Source organism: Aythya fuligula, chromosome 21 (genome assembly GCF_009819795.1).
Source record: "Aythya fuligula isolate bAytFul2 chromosome 21, bAytFul2.pri, whole genome shotgun sequence".
NCBI classification, from domain to species: Eukaryota; Metazoa; Chordata; class Aves; order Anseriformes; family Anatidae; genus Aythya; species Aythya fuligula.
This window is the reverse complement of record NC_045579.1, coordinates 825558-847593: the sequence shown is the minus strand read 5'-3', so window position 1 is coordinate 847593 and position 22036 is coordinate 825558. Positions and strand designations below refer to the sequence as shown.

Here is a 22036-nt window from a genome sequence, read left to right as displayed (position 1 = left end):
AACGCTCAAAACATAAATGAAGCATTCATGGAGAATCTAGGAGATCACAGTAAAACAAGTAAAACAAACCATGACCTCGCTACCATCTCAGCTGCCTTTCCACAGGTGTTGAAACACCAGGAAGTCAGCTGACAGAAAACATGAGGCTCACAAAAGTAGGTTTCCAGGGATTAAATAAAACTCAAGAATAACCCAGGTGCATTCAAAATGAGAACTTTAATGGTCTACAAATGTACAGTGATTTCTGTTGTACTACTCAAGCTGTTACGAAAAATTACAGGCCTTGTGGGAAGCTGGGTTTCCTTGGTGCTGCATTATGTTCTCTCTCTCTCTCTCTCTTCCTCTGCAGTTTACTGTTCTTTCACTTGTTTTTTCTGGTACCAGCTAGCAGCAGTTAATTGTTTTAGAAAAGAGCAAGAGGGTGTAAGTTAATAGTCTGATATCTCAGAATACAGCTAACAAGATGCCTGCAAGTCAGAGACTTGTAAAAGGTCCAAGGCTTGCAGAGAGTCGATCTAAGCAAGACCTACCTTAATTTTGTGCATTAGTGTTCTACAAGTATTAAGTGAACATACAAAATAGATTTCCTGTTCTCATAAATCTTTTACATTCCTCTAGGGCTCAGTATCAATGGAAAATGGCAAATTGCTGACTAGCTTGAACAAAGCCTCATGGTCTTTAGAACAGTATTGGTATCTAAGTAGCTGCAAGTCATCTTAAGACACTTTTCATTTTAAAGCACTTGCCTAAATTGCTTTAACTATAAAGACTTTAAAGACTCACATTTTTCAGGCCAAGAGGTTTGTTTTTTATTTGATCTCTCTTTCAGCAGAGAACTAAGTCCAGCCAACTATGTCTGCAAAGACTCACCTGAAATGGGGGAAGACTGCAAAAAACACCCTTGTCTTCATCAAGCTCAGAATTTTAACGGAAGAACACATTTACATTGCTACATTCTCTCTTCCAGGTTATGTGAAGAGACTTGAGCCCAAGCCATCAAGTCTGACATTTAAGTACATCAAAACCTGATGGAGCAAGATCAAATCCTTGTTTTTTCTCTTCACTTGCTACAACTTAAGTTAATGAGCATTCTAATTTGGTTTAGAAAGTCAAACATGCAAACCATTTCTTGACAATACACTGAAGACTGGCCTTCCTCTGGAGGTTTTATATCTGTGAAAACTTTCAGGCATAGAAGAATATTGTTCAGTGGGACTGTTAAGTACAATCCTGTGCTTCCCTTGATTATTTGCAGAAAATACACTGTTTACACTTTGGACAACCAAGCAGCAATTGGGAAGTGTTAAAGAAAAAAATAACAGTGCATTATAATATATATTTATATATATATTTAAAAAATGTTATCAGACTTCAAGTCTAACTAGAAGCATGCTATAATTGAAAAAATAGCAATAAAACCACTGAATAAATCAACTTTATCAGCTTAAACGTGATCCATTATGTGTTCTGCTCGCATACAGAAAGCAGAATCTTAGTGCAATACTTTCTAAGGATAAAAAGTAAAGTAAACTCAAACATCTTCCCACCTGCATTAAAAAGAAAAAAAAAAAAAAAGCTATCCTTAACGGTTTTGGAAAAGTCCTAAGAAATACACTTTCTGAGCTGCTTATGGCTTCTCATAATAGTTGGCATAAAGAAATGAATCTCTCCTTTTTTTCAAAAGCATATGCTGAAGTTAAGGGAGGAGTTAAATGGAAAACCTGAGTTTCAGACAGTTTGGCTTATAGCTCAGCTTTTAACTACTTTGGCATCTCCATTTAATTAAAATTTGCAGTTACCAATATCTTCCAGAGCCCAGACCATCTTGATTTGTGCAGCTTACAGATTCCAGAGTAACAGGGAACAAAACTAGGAGAGGAGGGGAAAACTCTCTTTGCAGACCATCTTTATGGCTGGTATACATTAGGATGTCAATTCTGCTGCTGCTTTTGAAATTTAGAGCAACAGTAATCTTTAGTAAGAAAAACAGTTTACCTTCCAAGGGCACAAGCACCATTCTAAGGCAAAAATGCTGAAATAGCACACTTTCTAAAAATTGTCATGAACTTACTTTGTCTTGGAAAAGAAACAGGTGGGCATGAGCTACAAGTTAACACTTATTGCTTAGTTATAGCTCCTCAGAGAGGGGCAGCAACCAGGCACAGATGTACTTTGACACTGCACATTTAAGACCCAAATAGTTGCTGAGGCTGGTATTCCTCCTTTCCAAAGATTTGGACTTAATGCTACAGCTCCCCTACTTTTATATACAGTAGCTATTAGGAACAGGATTTGCAGAGGTCAGCACAAGTGACCCAATGTGAGGCTGCTAAAACACAACGTAACTGAGTCATGTCCCTGACTAGGCACAACAACTTGAACCAGGTGAATGGGTGCCAGAGACAATCACTTATCTCCACACCTTCGAAGACCAAGATATCAGAGCTGGTAGAAAGTTGCAAGGAGAGCACAAATTGAACAGCAAGCACCCCCGAATGCCTTCATGTGGACAGATTTTGCTGTACAGAAAGGAAAAGATAGGTGTAATTAGAAGCCACAAGCAAGAACAAAGCCCCTTTCTCTCTACCTTTTACTCACTGATATTGCATTAGATTACATCTCCTAGGAACTGAGAAAAGGGAGAAGGGGCCTTTCAGTGACTGCCAACAGACATCCTGATACACAGCAAGAAAACTATGCAGATTCTTATTTCAGCTGGGCTTGTTATGGTACCTGCTTCCTCTACGGACTTCTGTATTGCTTCTGCTAATTCCTGGTCCGCAATCTCCTCCGGCCGCACATCTTCCCGCCCGGCCCCATAAGCCAGCCTGGCACACTCTGGGAGCTCGCCCTCCGGGAGGAAAGTGGTCTGAGAACCAGTCGTGCCGATCACTAGTACATTCTTCTTGAGATCAATTGAACACTGTGAAAGAGCATCAAGACATCAGGGGCCTGCGTAAGAGTAAGCCAGTTTCCGGAGAAAAAGGAGAAACAAGGTTAAACGATCCATTTCAATGTGCACAGCCCTTAGCAACTAAGCAAAGTGGGTCAAGATCATCAGCTATAAGTAAAGGACCCTACAGGACTTGCTTTGCAATAAATCATTCATTTGGAAAGCTCTGAACATTTCTGATCAGAGCAAAAAACTCTGGAGCAACCAGACACCCTATACATCCATCCACAATGTCTTTGGCATATGTACTACTTTTGTAACTGGCTAAAAAATAATCTATTTTCTCTCCCCAGAAAATCCTAACACATTCACAGGCTTGGCATTTATGTTGTGCTTAGAGCTTCACTTGGAAGAGCCAGTAACTGTTTCAAAACAAGTGTTGATACCTGATGCCTCTTAAGCATATCCAGTCCTAGAAGCATGTCCATGGGCTGCTCTTCAAGGATTGAGAAGGAACATGCCAGGAAATCCCCTTCAATTTGAACCTGAGCTGAAACACAATGGAGAAAAGTTACTGCCTTGCATCCTACAGTGCAACAAATTACCTTCTGCTCTTCCATCCCCTAGGAATGGCTTGTGCAAACGTGCTGGGTAAAACTGAAGCTAGAGCTCTGACATACAGCTTTGGTCACAAGAAGTCCAGCCATGTGCAAGCCCCAGGGACTATTAGGTCTATATTTGTCTGAGGTAATTAATTGTTTTCAAAGCTGATCTGCTCTAGAGCCTTAAGTACTGCTCACCTAAGCCTCCAAGCTACACTGCTAGAGGAGCAGTGTACAGCTCATTAGAGCACAAATCTAAGCAAGAACAGTAAAGAGGATCATTTTTTTTCAGACAATAAGGACAATCCTCACTCATCCAGAAAACCTGCACACAAACACAGCCAGCCTTCTCCTCCTGGAGGAGTATGAAGCACTCCACCATACTGGAGCCCTTCCTGAGCAACTCACACAGACCAACAGCCACACCCCAAACAGGAGACACCCTGCTCCTTCACATCAACCCTGCTTTTGCACCCAGAGTGAATGGTTTCTCTACATCTGCAGGACCTGAAGACTCTCTCACCTAAAAGAGAGGTAATTCCATTACAAAAGCATTAAGTGAGACAGAAACCAGATTATTGTGCTCAAGTCAAATGAACGTACTGCAGATGCACTTTTATTTTACTCCATAGGAGTTTCTAACAAATACAGCATTAAATCAGGTGCTCTTTGGTGCCAAGATTGCAGGGAATACAGTCAAACTGCTGCTAAAGCTGTCCTAAGAAGAATGCCAGTACTTACCTAAGTGCACTCTGCCAATTATTTTCTGTGTGCCTACACCTTTAGCAATGCCAGCCCACCGCCGATCTACCAGCCTCATTATGTTGCACCTTTCAGCACAAGCTTGGCTCATGATGGTCATCTGGGCACCTACCAGCAACACAATTCATGTTAAGTCTTGACAGGGCATTGCAAAATAAAAGAAACTCCTGAAAGGGCTTAAGATCTTATACTCAGCAGCTGGGAAACCACACTGCTTGCATCAGGCAACTGCATTATGGCATAAAAAAGCTTTTTATGAAGCACAGTGCTTTGAATTTACTGTGTCTACACACAGAGATCAGCATGGACAGTAAAGTATGTGCCACGGTAGAACTGGAACAGCCCCAACTACTTTCCCTTTAAAGCTATGGGTGGGAAGCACAGCGTTAAGGCAGGCAAAGTTTCCCTTTCTGTAAACTGAGATAAGATACACACGTGTCAGTGACCTTTTTTGGCATCGCAGCCATCAGACACCAGAAATTCTCACAGGAGCCTTGATCTGGGGTGTTCAAGCACTCATTTGTGCTGCTTCACAAACCGTCTCCACAATTTACTCTGCTTGCCTTAGAGCCCAAACTGTTCTCAAATTTTAATTAGGTGCTTTAAAATCTTGTAATACAGTTCTTTATAATGGAAAAGGAATACTCTGGGCAAAAATTCTGGAGTGTGTACTCTCTCTCTTAGTGAGGGAAAGAGATTCTGGGGAAAGATGAAAATAGCAGCAATTCACCTGAGTCAACAAAGGCTTTCACTGGATGTCCATTGACTTTACAGTTAATATAAAGCATCACCACCTGACCAAAACTCTCAGGGGCCTCTTCCATCGCTATCGTCATATTTTCTTCAATGTTTTGTTGCCTGAATTTAGTGGAGAAGAGAGAAAAATCAGACGTTCCATCAGCAAAACCTTATAAACATCCTTCCAGTTTACAAATGTAATCCCACCTGCTGCAGTTTGCATCAGCTACAAACAGCATTTTTAAACCACAACAAATACTGCTTCATTAGCTAAACATAGCCTTCTTAGCAGAGGGATTGCTAGTAATGCTCTTGGCTTAATCCAGAGATATCAAATTGCTTCCCCACAGCCAGGAGGGCTGCTCCCTCCAGCACCTTGTGTAGCTCACACGACAGCATTGGAGACGCCTGCACCTGACAACCTTGTGTCGGCAACAAAAACCTGTCACCACAGAGTTAACCTGGAGGACTTATAAGCAAAAAACCTGCATATTTATTAGTCACTCTGAAGAGGCAAACACTGAGGGCATATGATGAAGATGTTGCCAGTAGCTACAACACTGGAATCCCACACAGCAGCTGAACATTAAAATCCTCCAACGTTTCCCTGCTATCTTGCCTTTTCCAGGCATAGCAAGGAGAGGAGATAAGCGAAACTGCAGTGAGAACACCACTGTAAGCACAAGCCCTCGCTGCAAATTCAAGCTTACAGAAAAAACACTTATCAAAAAGCTCATCATGGCCCCTACAGTAATCTTCAAAGTGATGGGTATCTGCAGTGACTGCATCTGAAATAACCTTATCTGCTTCCAACTTTGATGCCACCTCACTTCTCCTCCTCAGCAGGAGGACTGGAAAAGCAAACTCCTCTCATCCATTTTCTGTAGCCTTCCCACAACAGGATGGGTAGATGCGGTTTCTTGGTGGAGCAGGGAAAGAGCTAACAGCAGGTAACAGTGACCTGGCTCACCTGGGAGCACCCTGCTACCCTGCCCTGGCTTCATATACCTGTGAAACAAAGAGCTGCATGTTGTACTGTCTTTTGCTACTCAATCTTAAATCAGTTATGCAGTGATCTGAAACTTCTGTTTTCTCTGTGCTTGATGCTCTGTCCACCTAAGATACACTTGAAGGACAGAGATTTGTGTCAAAAAAGTGTGATGCTTGCATGAGCTCCCGATCAATCTAAGGCAGAGGATACCTGATTAAGCAAGGAGTTCAAGTAACCAGAGAAACTAAATGGGCTGTGAAATTTGGGGACTGCTAGACGTCCGAACTGTTACCTAATAGCTGTACAACCTCAGGCACATCACCTTTATCTGTCCCAATTCTCCCTCATCTATGGAGCAAGAAATGTGTTCCTGTGCCTGCTAGCAATGTTTTATCTATAAATCTATGCAGTTTATGCATTACATTTTTCTGCATCGCTATGCTAAGCCTTTATCCGGTACCAACACTTTGTCAGTTATAACGCAAGAATGACTTATTGCAAATTAATTCTGGTTATGATAAACTATGAGCCTGCATCAGAAAGACATTTCTTTACTGGGGACAAAATCATCAGCCATGTTCCAAATCCAGGAATTATCACCCAATTTAAGCAATCAAGTCTCAGCCCAGTGCAAGTACATTTGGAAGACAGAAACAGAGCAAAGGCTAATGAGCAGAACATATTTCTATGGAAGATCTCTTCTGACAACAGTGAAATGCAGAGTCTGGAATTAGCCAGAAATACAAAACAACTAGCAGTAAGCAAAACCGTATCTCGAAGGCAGCTGGGAAGCAACACCCCACTCTTTGTAGAGCTCTGCTCAGACACTGGCACAGGCTCTGTTCTCAGGTTCAAGACATGCCCTGAATAGCACCTCTCAAGGACTTGGCTCAGTGCTTTTCCCAAGAGCTCTTTACTGGTTTCACAGTGGCCCAGCCTTGAGACATCACGCACATGGACAGCGGTGCTGCCGCCATTGTCTGTGCTCAGCTGGATACCTCTAAAGGACGGGATGCACCCGTGCATCCTGACTCCCAACCTTCTCACTTGCAAAGGTGGCTCAGAGTGCTACCCTGCGAGCAGATTGCTCTCTTAAGGCAGGATCTGCTCTCTAAACACACTCCTTGTGTCCTCCAAGGAAAAAGCACCAGGTTGGAAGGAAGCACCCTGTGGAAAAAAAGTGCCACAAAGACCTCCGAACCGAAGCATGCAGGTGGCTTTGGTTTGCTACCTGATGTCTTCTTCTATCTTGGCCTGTGCCTCAAGATCGAAAGGGTCAGCTGAATAGAGTCGGATCCTCTCCTGCTCCCGCCGGGCTCGGTCCTGCTGTTGTTCCAGCAACACCCTGGTGAATTTCTCTGCAGTAACAAGGAGAGACAGAAATGCTTTTTACTGGAAATTACTCTTTACAAATCCAGTTCTGGCACAGCAAGCACCTCTTTTTATGCCAGCACACACTCAGGGATAGAATCAGCAGCACAAGCACAACAAGCTTCATCTGGAGGCACTGTAGATGAACCTCAAAAGGATTGATTGGTGGCAAACTTGGGAATCTGCTGAAATGAAAAACAACTTGACAGAGTTATTTCTCCTACCCAAACACATCGAGACACAGTCAAACTCAACTTCCCTCTCCATATCCTTTTTGTGAAAGAAAAATGGAAGAAAAAAACTCCTGAGACAACAATACTTGAAATTGAGAGCTGCCATTAAAATGGCAATTCTTTGTTCTATTGCAGCAAGAGTTGCCTACAGCATACTCCAAAAAATCTGGAAAAAACAGCAGCTAAATTACACCTGGAACAGAACTCAGGAATAGGAAACCTGCACTCAAGCTTCTCATTTGAATTGTGCACATGTATTTTGAAAAAACTTCAGACAGAGACAGGAGTAAGATTGCAATAAGATGGCCCACCTACAAGAACAGCTTGCAAAAACTATCACAATTTACACTATTTACAGAATAGTTGTCTGTAGATTCACCAAAAAGCAACCCAAAATTCTAAGGCATAAAAAAATAACAAAACTTACTTTAAACCCAAGCAACACAGGCTAAGACACAGACATTATAATCCCTAAAGCTGAATGCCTATTGCTGTAATCAAGAGGTGCTACGAGGGACACTTGCTTCAGGAAGTTTAACTGCACGTTTTTTAGTTCCCCACTGTTTGGATAGCCTCTGGCTATTTTTTACTGTTTGGATCTGATCACATACATTCCCAAACAGACCTGGCAATAAATTAAGTTCTGTAAACACAGAAGGCCATGGTTTTGCTTCACGAAACGCAGTTCCCATACAGAAGATCTGTGGCTCAAAGAGAGTTACATGCCCAGGAAAGCACTGGGCGTTTTTGTGTGTTTGTTTTGTTTTTAATTAGGCTTCTGTATAGCAGGTGTCCTCTAACATGCCTGCGATGCATCCAGCACAGTCACACGGCACGTATCTGTGCATGTATCTGGACATCAGTCAGAGCTGAACTGGACTCATGCCCAAACACTGACAGCAGCATTACGAAGTGGTGAGAGTACAACCAGATCAAGCCACTTCCTTCTGACATCCCACTGCAGCGCTTTGGGACTAAAAGTGCACACCTGAATCAAAGCTTATGTGCATACCAGACAGAACAGATTGGCTGATTAGCCAGTTCTGGGTGCCTGGCTTAGCCCCTTGTGGCCTGTGCCAGCAGCAGCACATTCTTCTCAAGGTAATAGGAAGAACTTCTCTTCTGCACTACAGACACAACGCTCAAAAGAGGCAGGAAAAAGATTGAGAGCACAACAGATGTCTATTTAACTACAAGAGTATGAGCTGACGTCAGAATTAGAAAATGCAGTAAGCCAACAACATCCATGTGAGTTCCCTTCCAGTGTTCTTTGAGAGATAAATCACTCGGATGTAACCTTGAAAAGGAAGAAGTCTCCTGCTAGATGGTACATCATTCATTTCCTGAAGCTCGACAGGATTTATTTCCTAACTAGGTGCTTGCAGAGGTTTAGAAGCATGTCTTTTAATGTCCCAAACACCACTCTTCATAACAAAAGAGGACTAGAGTTCAAAGCTTCCATCAGATCAAGAATGAGAAACCAAGATCAGCTACCCATCAGCAGAGAAAATGAGGGACACCATACTAGGATTCAACTGTGCCACGTGAAGTGCCCAAAATACATGAGCACTTTCAAGATTAAGAGGAACGTAAACATTTACATCTGTCTGTTGGAAAAGGTCCCTAAAGACACCATTTACTTGTTCTCTTTCTGCTCTCTGATGTCCACTTCTATAGCAGCTAATCACTACAGGGAGAGACGGTCTTACAGTGTACTGCTCCCAGCTGAGGTCTTAGTGGGCTCTGGGGCGCAGCAAATGCAACACCATTACTGGAAGCTGCATTCGGAGAGTCTTAGCACAACAATCAGGAGCTGAGCCACTTGTGTTCACAGAAGCTCAACATAGCCACGCACCTGATATTTCAAAGTAGGGGACAGAAACTATTCAAAAAGCCAAGCAGGAGAAATATGCCCACCTTGTTAGAAATAGTCTCGTTAAAAAAAGAGGAACTTCAGTACTCCCAGCTGGCACCTTTTATCAGCAGCATCAATAAGCTGGCAGTGAGCATCCCAGCTAGTTAAAAACCTGTGGCTGCCTTTTATAAGAGCTGAGCTCAAACAGACTCAAAACTGCCTCACACAGATAAAAACCCAACTTACCGAGGTCTCCACTGAGCAGTGCCTCCGCCAGGGGCGGATTGCGCTCCTTCAGCAGGGACAGCTCGTGGGGATTTGCAAGCAGCATCTCCCGTAGCAATGCGGGATTTTCCAAACCCTGAGGGAACGAAGATGCATCGGAAGGCGACGGACGCAGACGCTGTGCTGGTGGCTGACGCTGCTGCGTGGATGTCCCGGGAACCGCAATGCTGCTGAAGTCTATCCTCGGCAGACCTTGAGGGAAAAGAGGTCAAATGCATCAGCACTTCCTATTTACAGTTCTGCTCCAAAAACAAAGTGGAAAAAACGTGGAAAGATGTTGGTCTTCATGCTACAATATTAGACCAGATTCTTTGAACAGCAATTCACGTCAGAAACACTGCCACATCCCCAGGTTACTGGGTTAGGAATGCTAGTATGTATTTATGTAACTGCTCTATTCTTCTACCTCGTATGTTTTTTATCCCTAGAATTGCACTTTTTGAATCACAGACTAGTTATTTCCAGCTTCACAAATGTGAATGCCACACAGAGGGATTACAAGGCTAAACCCTGATGTCTCTAAGGCACTTCTGAATCTCTCAGATTAAAAAAAAAAAAAAAAAGTAGAGAAAAAAAGAGCAACATTTCTGCAGAGCTGCATTGCAGGTACCAACCCTCCCGTTAAGGCAGGAGGACGAGATCCTCAGCCAGTGCTCCCAAGCCCTTCTCAGCCAGCAATCCTTCTTTTCTGGTCATACTTTTAAGATGTGGATTTGCTAGGACTCACTGCAGAAGGCAGAACAGAGACAGGACCAGGTCTCCATTCACATTATTTGAGGAGCCTCTTGCACGTGTGCACGACTGCTTAACTTGGTTTGTTAAGATGCAGCTTCTCTGGGTATTTGTCACAATTCAGGGCACACATCTCAAGAGCCTCTTAATGTGTCTGAGCCACACCGTGCGCATGCTTATTACACCACTCCACAGAACGGGAAGGGAACAGACAATCGTATAAAAATTCATATACCTTTATGCAATCTGCTATTCTGAATTTTCTTTGTTTTTCCATCCTTTCCCACTTTCTTTTCATTTACTTAGAATAAAAATAATTAAATAACAAGCCCTTTAGCTAATTTTGAAAGTCCCCCACCTCAGTTATAGCCACCCTCTCTTCCTAAGCAGTTTGTCTAGCGAGGTGTTCTTCAGATGCTCGGAGGAAACGTTACCACCACCTTTCTCACCTGGGAAACGGATTGAAGGCCGTGGCTCTACGGTCTCTTTCTGTCGCAAAATCACCACATCCCCGTCTTTCAAGCCATAGGAGGCCAAAGATCTGTTGTTGTCAGTTAGAGGCCTCTCCGCATAGACTATCTGTTCATGGAGAGAACGTAAGGAAAAACAAGTTGCATGACAAAACAGACCAGGATCTTGCTTTTAATGTATTTGTATTTTAGGAAAAGGTTCCAGCAGCTCCTCTGGGCCCACCTCAAGCTTCAGAACAGAAGGCGTGCAACTCTCACCACAGGCACAGACAAGTCCTGCCAAAGCACCTCGGCCTCAGGCACAGAAAGACCTCAACAAGTAAGTGGTTGGACAGGTACCCAGAGTTGGTCTCACCGAAACCCAACAACCATTTCTCAAAAGCCAGCATCTCGGAGAAGGGCTGGTTTCTCTTAATTAGAGGCCAAAATCTTTAAAGGAAAGAACGCCTTGCGTCAGACCTGTTTACCACACGTTCCCCAAATCAAATCTCTATTACCCAAGTCACGGCTGCTTTCTGTAGTGATATCTGCCCCCAGGTCAGCACCTTTTGGCCAAGGCCTCAATTGTGCAGGCAGCATCCATCAGGAGGGAGACCGGACCAGACTGTCTACCGATCAGTGATCTCTACCTTTACCCACAACATGGTTCCCAGAATAACCAGTTTTACAGGGAACTCAGTGATTAGCTCAGAGATTTCTGCTTTACTTCAGTGATGTAACTCCGTCCAGACACAAAGATTTAGCACCCAAACATACCAGTCCTGAATCTGCAATCAGTCTGTGGCAAGGAATTAATTTCTTTTGACTATAAAACACAGTCACATAATTTCCTATTATCATAATGTAACTTAACAAGAGGTCCACAAGGTTAAATATAAAAACATATTGAGATAAAAAAATGAATAATCACCATGGAAACATTTCAATTAACATTAGACTCTGTAATACCTACAGATGTCCTCAATTACTCCTGTGCTCCCCTTGAAATTTCAACAGGCAGTAACTGCAGATGAATACCATCAGAGGAGTTACTGACTTCACCAAGCACAGGAACCAGGATGTTCTGCTTCCACAAAACTGTTGCCATTTAGTTAAAACACAACGCATAAAAGTAAAGATGTGCTTTAAAGGAACGAAAGTTCCTGCTTAAGACATGTCTCTGGCATCCTAGACACAGTGTCTGTTTGGCATTAAGGCTTCTGTGCCTTCATCAAAGCACAATGAGACGAGGCAGATCAGCTCAACAGCCTCCTACCCCTGGCAGACGTCCAAAGGAAGAAGTGCTGGAGAACTCAGCCTAACCCTGTTGGGCATACGATCCAATTTGACATTTGCCATGTAATTTAGCAAGACCGTCTCCCTGGTCTGGAAGAGGCTGGTTCAGGAACAACAGGTCTGCCGCAGGTTGGGACTGGCAGAGCCGCGTGGGAGACGCTTTCACAGTACTCGCCTGGACGGGCTGCGGCGCTGCCTGATGCTATCGCAAGCAGCAGAAGCACGCTGAAGATCCAAAAAGACAATTAGTGCGCGTCTTCCTCGAAGTGTGGAAGACGCTGCACACTTTGGCTGCTTTACTTCATCGGCTCAGAAGTATTACGCAGAATCCTAACTCCTGCTCCCTGATCGCAGAGATCCATCGTAAGAGGTGGCATCAAAGTAAGAAAGACAGAGGAAGTAAAAGTAATAGCCACGTATGACATAGCAATCAGAACAACCAAGATTTGAAAAATACGCGCAATTAGGAACAAAGATGACATTTCTATCTTCTCATTCACTACACACTTCACAAAATCCATGGCATTGCACTCAACTGGCTTCTGGGTCCCTTTCAAAGCAAACATGGATCCATTTGCAAGCTATATTAAGGCATTCAGTCACTGCTCTGGTGGTTTGCAAGACGTTGCCAGCATTATTAAGGTTAGCTTGTGATGGGAGGAGTCCCAGCGCATCCTCTCACATTACCACGCACACCCTGCCCGACCTGATTCGGCAACGCTGCTGTCCGCAGAGAAAGCAAGCTTGTAATAAATCCCAGCTGCACGCGCAAATCTTAAATGACAGTTTCTCTGTGCAGACGGCCTGGAAGACACGAGCTAATCAGTTTAAGTGAGGTTTTACCTCTGTCATCTTGCTTCATGGGCTGGATTTATGAACATTCAGCCTTCACACCTCAGACAATGAATTAAGTGCCCAGCACTCGCTCCATATCCATTAGCAGCACAGCTTAATGTGCTTTTGACCCATTCCACTTTGCTGTGGAATTAAACTGATTTAATTTTGCTGTACTTTAGATTACCTGCTTTGCAGAACATTTCAGAAAGCAAGCTTGTAAGCTGGCCAAGGCACCAGACACGAGCCCTTCTGGAGGTAACCTGGGTAGGGAAGCTGGCACCAACATCATGCACTGGCCGGATTCTGCACAGTGGTGTTGGGTAGAATGTCTTTGTGGAGCAATCAACCCCACTCAAGTAATCAGCTGTCATTAAAACAAAATCCGTACAGCAAAAACGTTGCTCTTTTAAACAAGAAACCCACAAAGACTATAAATCCTACCCAATGTATACATGGTCCCCCAGGTTTATGCAGGAGAGCTACACCCATCTCCCTCTCAGCCTCTGCTGTTGGGACACCCTGAGGGCCCCGGCCACCCACTTCAATTCCTCTCTGCCTCCTCTCACCTGCCCCACATCTCAAGTCCACAGGCTGGGATAGCTGAGGACTTCTACGAGGCTGACAGCAAAGCAACCACCACGGGTGACTCAGTGCACCACCATGCCTTGGACCACTGGCTAGACACCCCCAGCAACCACAAATCAAACCCAGCACAGAAACCCCTGTCCAGTTTTTAATTGTGTTTTGGCTCTGAGTCATCTATAGCTTGCAATGTGTGATTCCTGGAGAAACACTCTCTATAAATCCTGAGAAAGACCCAAGGTTGAGCGCTGTGATCCCAGCCGTCACAGCCTGCTCCGTGCCATGCCTCGGGACGTGTCCCCCAGCCCGGCAGCCTCAGCTGGAACTGCACAGCAGAGGCAGCTGAGGTCAGGGAACACACAGCACGTAAAGGGAAGGAGACGAAGGAAATAACACCGCTGCCAGAAGAATGCCGACAGCCTTCCTCTCCTTCTCCAGGAAAGGCGCCTCCACGTCACGAGAAGGAAACCACAGTGAGCTGAATTATTTCCCTTCTGCTGTCCCTGCTGCAACTCCTCTTATCAGCACAGCCCACCAGTCGCCGTGCCCGCTATCTCCCGGCACCCTCCGATCCGCCACAACACCAGCCAAGTGCTTCAGCGCTCACCTCCGCCCCAGAATTAATTTTGCAGGAGATCACAGAACAGGACTCGGTTAACCCTCTGTGGTCTGCTCCACCCTGCGCAGTCCTTACATCTCCCCTTTGTGCCGGGAAGCCAACGGCATACCCACAAAGCGACGCGTGCTGTGGGTAAGGAAGAGCTGTAGCAAGACCCACACTGTTACCTTCTTGTGGGGGGTGGTTTGGGCACTCAAAATCTTACTGCACAACAAGCTACTTCACCCATAAGTTGTAGTCTCACAACTTACTTCCTACCGAAGGTCCAAAGAACGCTAAACAAACACCGGGCAGAAAGGGTAGATAAAGGAACAATAAACATACGCTTAGAAAATGCTAAGAAAGGAAAGATGATAACGCACACACAGAAGTCAGTTGGGCAGAACGAGAGCAAAGGTGCTACCTAAAAGCACGGGGTTGATCCGTGTTACGTGCAGCCTGTGCAATGGGAAATCTGCAGCAATTTAATCACAGCAGAGCACAGGCTCTAAGCAAAAACTCCCAGCAAAAGTAAGCACAGAAGCACGGGAAGGACGCGACCCCTCGTTATCCCAAAACAGAGGTAGAGCCGGCAGCTCACCGTGATGCAGGAGAGCCCCAAAACCGGGAGCTGGCCGGTAGGGAGGCAGGAGCCTCTCTGCCCTCAGCACTCGCTCTCCTTCCACCAGAGCTTCTCCCCTCTACAACCCCCCCACGGCCCCGATTCTCTGCCCCTGCCTTGCAGCCAGCCCCGCGCTGTCCCCGGGCTGCCCGGCACAAGCCGCCGCCCGCAGCCGGGCCCGGGCCGCGAGGGCTCCGCTGGGGGCTGCCCGCACCGCCTCGGAGCCGGGGGGAGCCCCGGGGCCCGCTCCCAACCCCCCCCCCCCCCCCCCCCCCCCCCACCGGGACACAGCCGCGGCCGGGCCGGGCCGGGCCCGGAGCCCACCCCCCCCCAGGGGCCTCCCTCGCGGCCGGGCCCTGACCTGGCTCTCCGCCGCCGGGATGCCGGACTCGAGCTCGCAGAGCGCGCGGAAGTTCTGCAGCTCGAAGTCGGCGTCCACCTGCAGCGAGAAGGTCAGCTCGCTGCGGTCGCGGCGCAGGCAGAACACGGTGAGCAGCATGGCCGCCCCCGGCCGCCCCCCGCCGCCGCCGCCGCCAAGCGCCGCCGCCCGCCACCAAGCGCCGCCGTCGCAAAGCGCCGCCCGCCGCCCGCCCCGCCCCAGCGGCGGGGGGCGGGGCCTCGGGGGAGTGGGTGGGGCCTAGGGGAAGGGGCGGGGCCGCCCCGGTGCTGGGGGGGCACCCCCCGAGGTCTCTGCCCATTCATTCTGGGGGAAAACGAGGGCAGGAGGCAGCTACAGCGCAGCCCAGAGTGAGGGGGGCAAACGCACCGGGCTGGCTCCCCCATCCCCAGCACACCCAGGGCTGCCCCAAGCCCTCCCGGGGAGCCCTGTGGGAGCAGGGGGCTGTTGAGATCCCGAGGGTGCCCCCAGCACCGCGAGCTTTCCAGCTGCCGCCTCCCCTGAGAGCCTTCGCACTGCTCCAACACACCCGCGCCTCCCACCAGGCTGCAGGAGGCTGTGGGGAAAGGCTGCAGGGCTGGTGTTGCCACGCCGGGTTATTTTTTTTCCCCAAGCGGTGAGAAACATGAATGTTAATTTGCTTGTGAGGCTCCCAGGAAGGTAAAGGAAGGGGTGCAGCAGGATGGGGCAGTGCCCTCAGGCAGCAGTGAAACCCCCGCCTGCCCTGCAGGTACACCGCTGCGGGGATGGACTGAGACACGGAAGGATGACACGGAGCCCCAGGAACAAAGCAGCAGGCAAGGCGATGCAGCCCATGCCGTACGTCACCCCCGCTGTACCCGCTGCTTTCTGCACCAGGAGCAGGGTAGGATTCGGCAGCACAGGCAGTGCTCCCCTCCAACCTCCTCCCATGTGCTGACCGTAGGCTTTCCTCATCAGAGAGCTCTGCTCAGTAATTCACTCACTTCAGTACGCGGTGAGAGGAACAAGACTTTATTTTGAAAACGGAGTTAATCTCAAATCAAAATCATTCCAGCCACAGGGTGGGGCAAACAGAACAGCAGCACCGAGAAACAATCAAGGAGCAACAAGACCTGAGCTGTCACATTTCCGTGTTTGCAAACATTTTGTCAACAAATCCCCTGCAAATATTTACTTCATTTTCTCTCTTGTTCATCAACCCATATGTAATAATAGTAATTAAAAAAAAAAAAAAAAAAGCCCCAAACCAGTCTGGCACCTACCAGTCCTCACACAGTTACTGTAAGGGCCCCGAGTGCTGCTCCTCTCCACACGGTGCCAGGGAAAAGGCTCGTCCTCCCATAGGGAGCTCAATCGGATTTCTCCTTCTCCTTCATGTGCAAGAAGACAATGCTGAACATGAAGAGGCCCACCATCATGGAGAAGGCTCCAGCGTAGTACGGGTACGCCGAGGGGATGAAACGTTCGTACTGCGTGTGCTGGAGGGGACGCACGGACACCTAGGAGAAAAGGTGGCATTCCTTTCGAGTTTAGCAGGGCCCAGTAACGGATCAAGATAATCCCCTGCATGCACCTCTGACTCCCTGTGCTCCTCAGCACCTGTTAGGTTACTGAAAAGGCAATTGAACTATTTGTTTCTAGGGCTGAACCGCAGCTTTTAGCTGATACCAAAAACATCCGCATGTGCCCCACATATTTTTAAAGCTCCAAATGCTCTACTCTGGAGGAAACAGTTGCTCAGTTCAAGCCTGCAAAATGCTAAGGCTCTCTGCACGGGCATTTGCAGCAACTATACACTTGTCCAAAGAAGGGGTAACCACAATTAGTTTCACGCACAGCTCATTTCCAAACCCCAAAATGCAAATAAAAAAGTCAGAAGTGCTGTAATTCCACGTACATTCAAGTACCTTGCATCTCAATAACAACTTAACGGATATCCCTTTCCTCTTGCATGATTCATTCCCACCGTACTGACCTGGGTAGAGGAGTAGAGGTGGGTATAACCCAGGCGGTTATAATCCACTTTGAACTGGAACACTCCGTAGACATCCGGCAGCTTGAACTGCACGCTGTACTTGCCACCTAAGAAAGAGTCGCAACATTGAACTGACACGAGCAATTGGAAGACAGAAGCTGTGGAAGCCTTCACAGGTCTTCCTGCTACAATGCTGCCATGCCGAGGAGAAAACATCTCAACGTGGGTCTGGAGAGGTGAGGGGAACCTACCGTTTCTCTTCAAGAAAGTCCGCACAAACGGATCGATGCGGACGAACTCCAGCTGGATATCATCTCCGTCAAAGGGGACCCACTTTCCATCAGAAAGCTTTTCAATTACGATGCTGTACTCCTGAAACAAACCCGTACATGAACAGGAGTCAGGAGCGATGCCTGAAAACACCTGGACCCCAGCAGAAGACTCCAGAAGGGATACAGTCTGAAGTGACCAGGGAGTTCTCCCAGATTTCTTTTTTCCAAAGCTGGTTAGGTAAGTTATCCCTCTGGGAAACACAGTCTAGGGATCAGTAATCAAAGCAGCTCTCGCTAGTCAGAGAGTAAGCAAGTATCTATGTTACAGCAGTAGGAAAAGGGATCCAACTACACTTTTCAGCTCCTGGTTTCTTCCTGCCCACACGACAGGAGCCTGTTCCAAGCAGGCCGCCCTGCACGCAGCCTTACCACAAGATCGGTGACAGTGTAGGCATTAGGAGGTGCAAGTTCCCCCACACGGTGGTGAGACACGGCTCCAACGCGCAGCACGCCCTCTTCCTTGAACACCCAGCGGGACAAGGCAACAGCCAGCTCGTAATTACCAGTCTGCGAGTACCTAGAGATGAAGGAATGCAAAGAAAATATGGCAGCCACTCTAAAAACCACAACACATGTCAAAAAACAAGCCATGAACAGATCTAAAAGCAAGAAAAAGCTATCGTGGGTTAACAGAGAATTATTTTGCAAAGCACTTCATCCCTCAAGGCCATAGCATTGGATCACACCCTATTTGCATTAAAGCTTTTTGCTGTTTCCCGCAGCAGGAAACTCTGTTGCCTGTTGCCTCCAACTCCCCAAACATTCCTTGGGAAGGAATGCCCAGAAGCTAGCACACCTCTTGGAGCCAGGAGTAGCTTTCTGCACAGCAGAATTGAAGAAGGCATCACTGAAGAAATCCAAAGAGCCACTGAAAACAACGCGAGCGTTGTTCCTTGCTTGAAGTCCCGCGATCAGAAGGGTGTTCTTCCCAACTGCATGCGGATACTGGAAAGGAGCACATTTAAAAGACATTTAGCCAGTGAGATTGATATGAGTTTCACATGGATGAACTGCTGATTATCTCTTCTTACTATCTGGTATGAGTGTTTGCTTTGCATTTCTATTGATGTAGATTATAAGACATGAAGCAAGTTATTTTGGATGCTGATGCCAATCTAAGCATTAAGGAAAAACTAATGATGCCTGGGTCCTGACTTAGGTGGTCATGGACTTATGGAAGTTCCTTGGTTTAATATTTACAAGGATGTTTTAAAATTATGGTCTGTGAAACATTTTCCAAAGATGCTCCTTTATCTGAGAAAAAAATAAAAGAACCCTTGATCCAAATCCCATCTCTTTTTAAAAGTCTTGTTAAAAATGTTGATTCATCAATTTATCTTAGCACACTTAAAAGCAGAATAGTGAATAATGACTTATAAAAAAAGAGAAACATGCTGAACTCTACAGAGACCGGTCGCTCTTTTTTCATAAGTAAATGACACTGAATGGTGCGGATTTGATTCTTCACTGATTAGCCAATGAGTAAAGAAGAGCTAGTCAATCTCCAAGTTATCTGATTTCACTATTGCTACAGGTTTGCTTTGAGGTGGAACAGTCTGACCACAGGGAGCATGCTTCACAGCTAAACAGAAGATAAGAAACTGCTCAGAATAACAAGGAATAGGATCCATAGCATTTTATTCCTACCCTCTCTGCCTGGGATGAAGCCCTTTAAAGAGGATATGCTTTGATCTAGACTGATACTTATTCTAAAGTATTATTCATGCTGGACATTTTGTCACCAACAAAAAGCACGGAGGAAGAAAAATTCACAGGGAGATATTGGGAAGCAGGTGACTTTCAAAGTCACCACAAGAGCTTTCTTCCAAGTTGTTGAAATGTGAGGGATTTGAACAAAGCAGTACAGCCCAGAAGAAGAGAAAGTCAGCAAACATACCTGAGTAATGGGCTTATCTGGGAAAAAGGAGTAAGAGGTAGAAGAGCCAGTCAGGATATCCAGCACCAGTGGGTTGTCAGGATCAGCTACCATCCTTGCAGGAAGAGGGAAAATGAGCAGCATGAACAGCCACGGGAATGTGCAGGCACCAGCTAAGCTGCACAAACCTTCTCACCCTTGGATGTGGTGAGAAAGCTGCAGAAATTGCACCCTTACAGAAACGAGTTACTTTCTCAAGGTATTCAGTCAAGCTTCATTAACTTCTATTAAGAAACATCACCAAGTCAAGATCTAAGCTGCTTGGGAGATTTTCTTTTCATCATGATTCGAAATCAACACAGATTTCTCACGTTAGGAGTTCACAGCTGGCTAACCCTGCCCTTCGCTCACACTAACACCAACATCTTTGTGCTGCCTCCCCAACAACAGTCACCTTGCCCCAACACCCTTCCCTGTCCACACCCCGTGGCAGGTCACTTACCCAACTCCTCGGAAGAGGATGGGGTTCAGCGTCGTTTTCCCCACGATGGTGGGAGCCTTCAGTAGATTCTCAGCATCTGCGACTATGAGCGTGTGCTTGGAGGAAATGAGATCTGCGTAAATGCACTGCACGGGCAAATGCATTTTTTATGCACCTTCAGTAACTTTCAGGTTTTAGAAAAGCAAGCAACAGCTTCTTTTTTTGCTTGAAAGTTAACTTTGTTTTTACAGGCAATCAAAACTGAACAGTGTTTGGATTACAGCTGAATTAAAAGGCAGCATGCACACAGCTCTGTGCTATTATGTCAGCGCTCTGACTGCAGCATGACCAGACACTGTTAAACAGCACCACTTATGACTTTCTTAGGAACAAGCTGGGACAGGAGAGAATGGATGGCAGAAAAAAATGAAAGTAAGAACAGAATATTCATCTCAACTTTTCCGCATATATTCTCATTAACAAAGCCCAGAACAAGCAAATACACGTTTACCTGGCCTGGGTCTGATATATCGTAGTTGTGATGGTCGATAACAGCTGTCCTTTCCTCATCAAATTCTATCCCGCATTCACTGCCCAGCTCTCGCAGTGGATCACCTAAAAGGAGAAAATGGATTCTCTGTTATGCAGCATGCTCTGAAGGTCGCAGTGCCAGTCTCAACGCTCAAAATAACAAGTAAATTCAGCTCAAAGTGACACGTTTGGCACTCTACTGGCCAAACCCTGAGCATCACAACCTTTTTCTGCTAAATTCCCATTTAGAATAGGAACAAAGAATGTATTTTTTTTATCCCAAGAACTATCACCATTTCTTCAGAGTACAGACCCTGCTGTTCACCACAAGAAGCTACATGCGTGAAGTACTGTTTAGTTAAATCCCCCTTCCACAAAGAGCATAGAAAGTCTTTTCCTTCCCAAGCACGTGTTTCTCCAGCGCATCTGACAAATGCAGAGCTGAAGGACGCTGCCCTACAAGACTATCAGGTAACACATTTTTTTTTTCTCATCCTGTTTATTTTTCTGCAGGAGCTCTGGGAAGGATGAATGAACTGCTTGATGGTTGCAAGGCCCACGCAGAGCAGGAACGTGGTACAAGCAGCAGCCAAAACCCGCTGGCTTGCTGCTGACCCCCTCGGCTTGCCGCTCACCCCCTGACCAGGGCTGGCACTTACCGATGTCCGAGCTGGCAGCCACCAGGACGCTGCCGCCACCGTCGATGAAGGCGGTGATGGTCTCCACGTTGATGTTCCCACCGAAATCTGCAGGGGCACACACCGCAGCTCCGTCACCCCCGCCCTGGCGCCTCAGCCGGCCCCGGGCACCCCCCCCCGAGCGCTGCCCCCGCGCTCACCTTCGATGGACGGCGCGAAGACGATGAGGTTGTCGTAGAGGAACTCCCCGTACTTGATCAGGGACAGCCCGGCGTCGTCCGCGGTGCGGAAGGTGAGCTCGAAGCCCCTGTCTGCGGCCGCCACACGCAGCGCTCAGCCCCGGCCCGGCCGGCAGCGGGCCCTCAGCGCCGCCGCCGCCGCCCCGGCCCCTCCCCGCCGCCGCCCCCAGCCCCGCCGCCGCCCCTACCCGCCAGGCTGCGGAAGAAGAGCGAGTGCGTGTCCCGCAGGCTGCCGTTCTCCAGCAGCACCAGGGTGCGGGGCCCGGCCCCGGCCGCCGCCGCCGCCGCCAGCAGCCACCACAGGCGCGCCGCGGCCGCCGCCATCTTCTCGCCGGCGCCAGGCTCCTCAGGAAGGGGCGGGCCGAGGGCAGGCGGCCAATCGGCTCCGAGCCCGGCGCCGCCGTTGTCCAATCAGCGGCAGACAGCTCCGCGCCGCCGGCCAATCAAGGCGGGGCTCCGGCCCGGCCCGAAGCAGGGACGCGGTGTAAGCTGGGGGGGGGCGGTGAGGGGCTGGGGACGCGGGTTCGAGATTCGGCCCCGCCGCTGCCCCCCCCCCACCCCAGGCTGAGCCCCAGGGCCAGCGAGAGGGGGGCAGGGATCTGAGCAGGAGAGGGGCCAAGGGGCAGGAGGAGAGCAGCAGGGGGACAGGCACAGGGCTGCCCGCACCGCACAGACACACTCGGCAGCCCCAAGCCAACGCTGTCCGTGTTGGGGTGGAATTACAGCGCTGGGCCCCATG

General features: G+C 47.5%; 2 protein-coding genes across 2 annotated transcripts; both read right to left on the bottom strand.

The window, feature by feature from the left end:
• Positions 1-197: 197 nt before the first annotated feature.
• Positions 198-15361, bottom strand: DDI2 (DNA damage inducible 1 homolog 2). The gene is made up of 9 exons (XM_032201712.1): positions 15208-15361; positions 10912-11041; positions 9692-9922; positions 7218-7344; positions 4988-5115; positions 4237-4365; positions 3340-3443; positions 2734-2923; positions 198-2519 (listed from the first exon to the last, which is right to left on the bottom strand). Exons 1-9 carry the CDS (start codon positions 15343-15345, stop codon positions 2440-2442), a joined length of 1257 nt encoding a protein of 418 aa, XP_032057603.1. The 5' UTR covers positions 15346-15361; the 3' UTR covers positions 198-2439.
• Positions 15362-16213: 852 nt separating this feature from the next.
• DDOST (dolichyl-diphosphooligosaccharide--protein glycosyltransferase non-catalytic subunit) lies at positions 16214-22035 on the bottom strand. The gene is made up of 12 exons (XM_032201657.1): positions 22021-22035; positions 21486-21639; positions 21259-21369; positions 21080-21166; positions 20401-20504; positions 19911-20005; positions 19430-19523; positions 18329-18477; positions 17902-18049; positions 17452-17572; positions 17201-17307; positions 16214-16724 (listed from the first exon to the last, which is right to left on the bottom strand). The coding sequence occupies exons 1-12, from the start codon at positions 22033-22035 to the stop codon at positions 16575-16577; spliced, it is 1335 nt and encodes a 444-aa protein (XP_032057548.1). The 3' UTR covers positions 16214-16574.
• Position 22036: the final 1 nt, after the last annotated feature.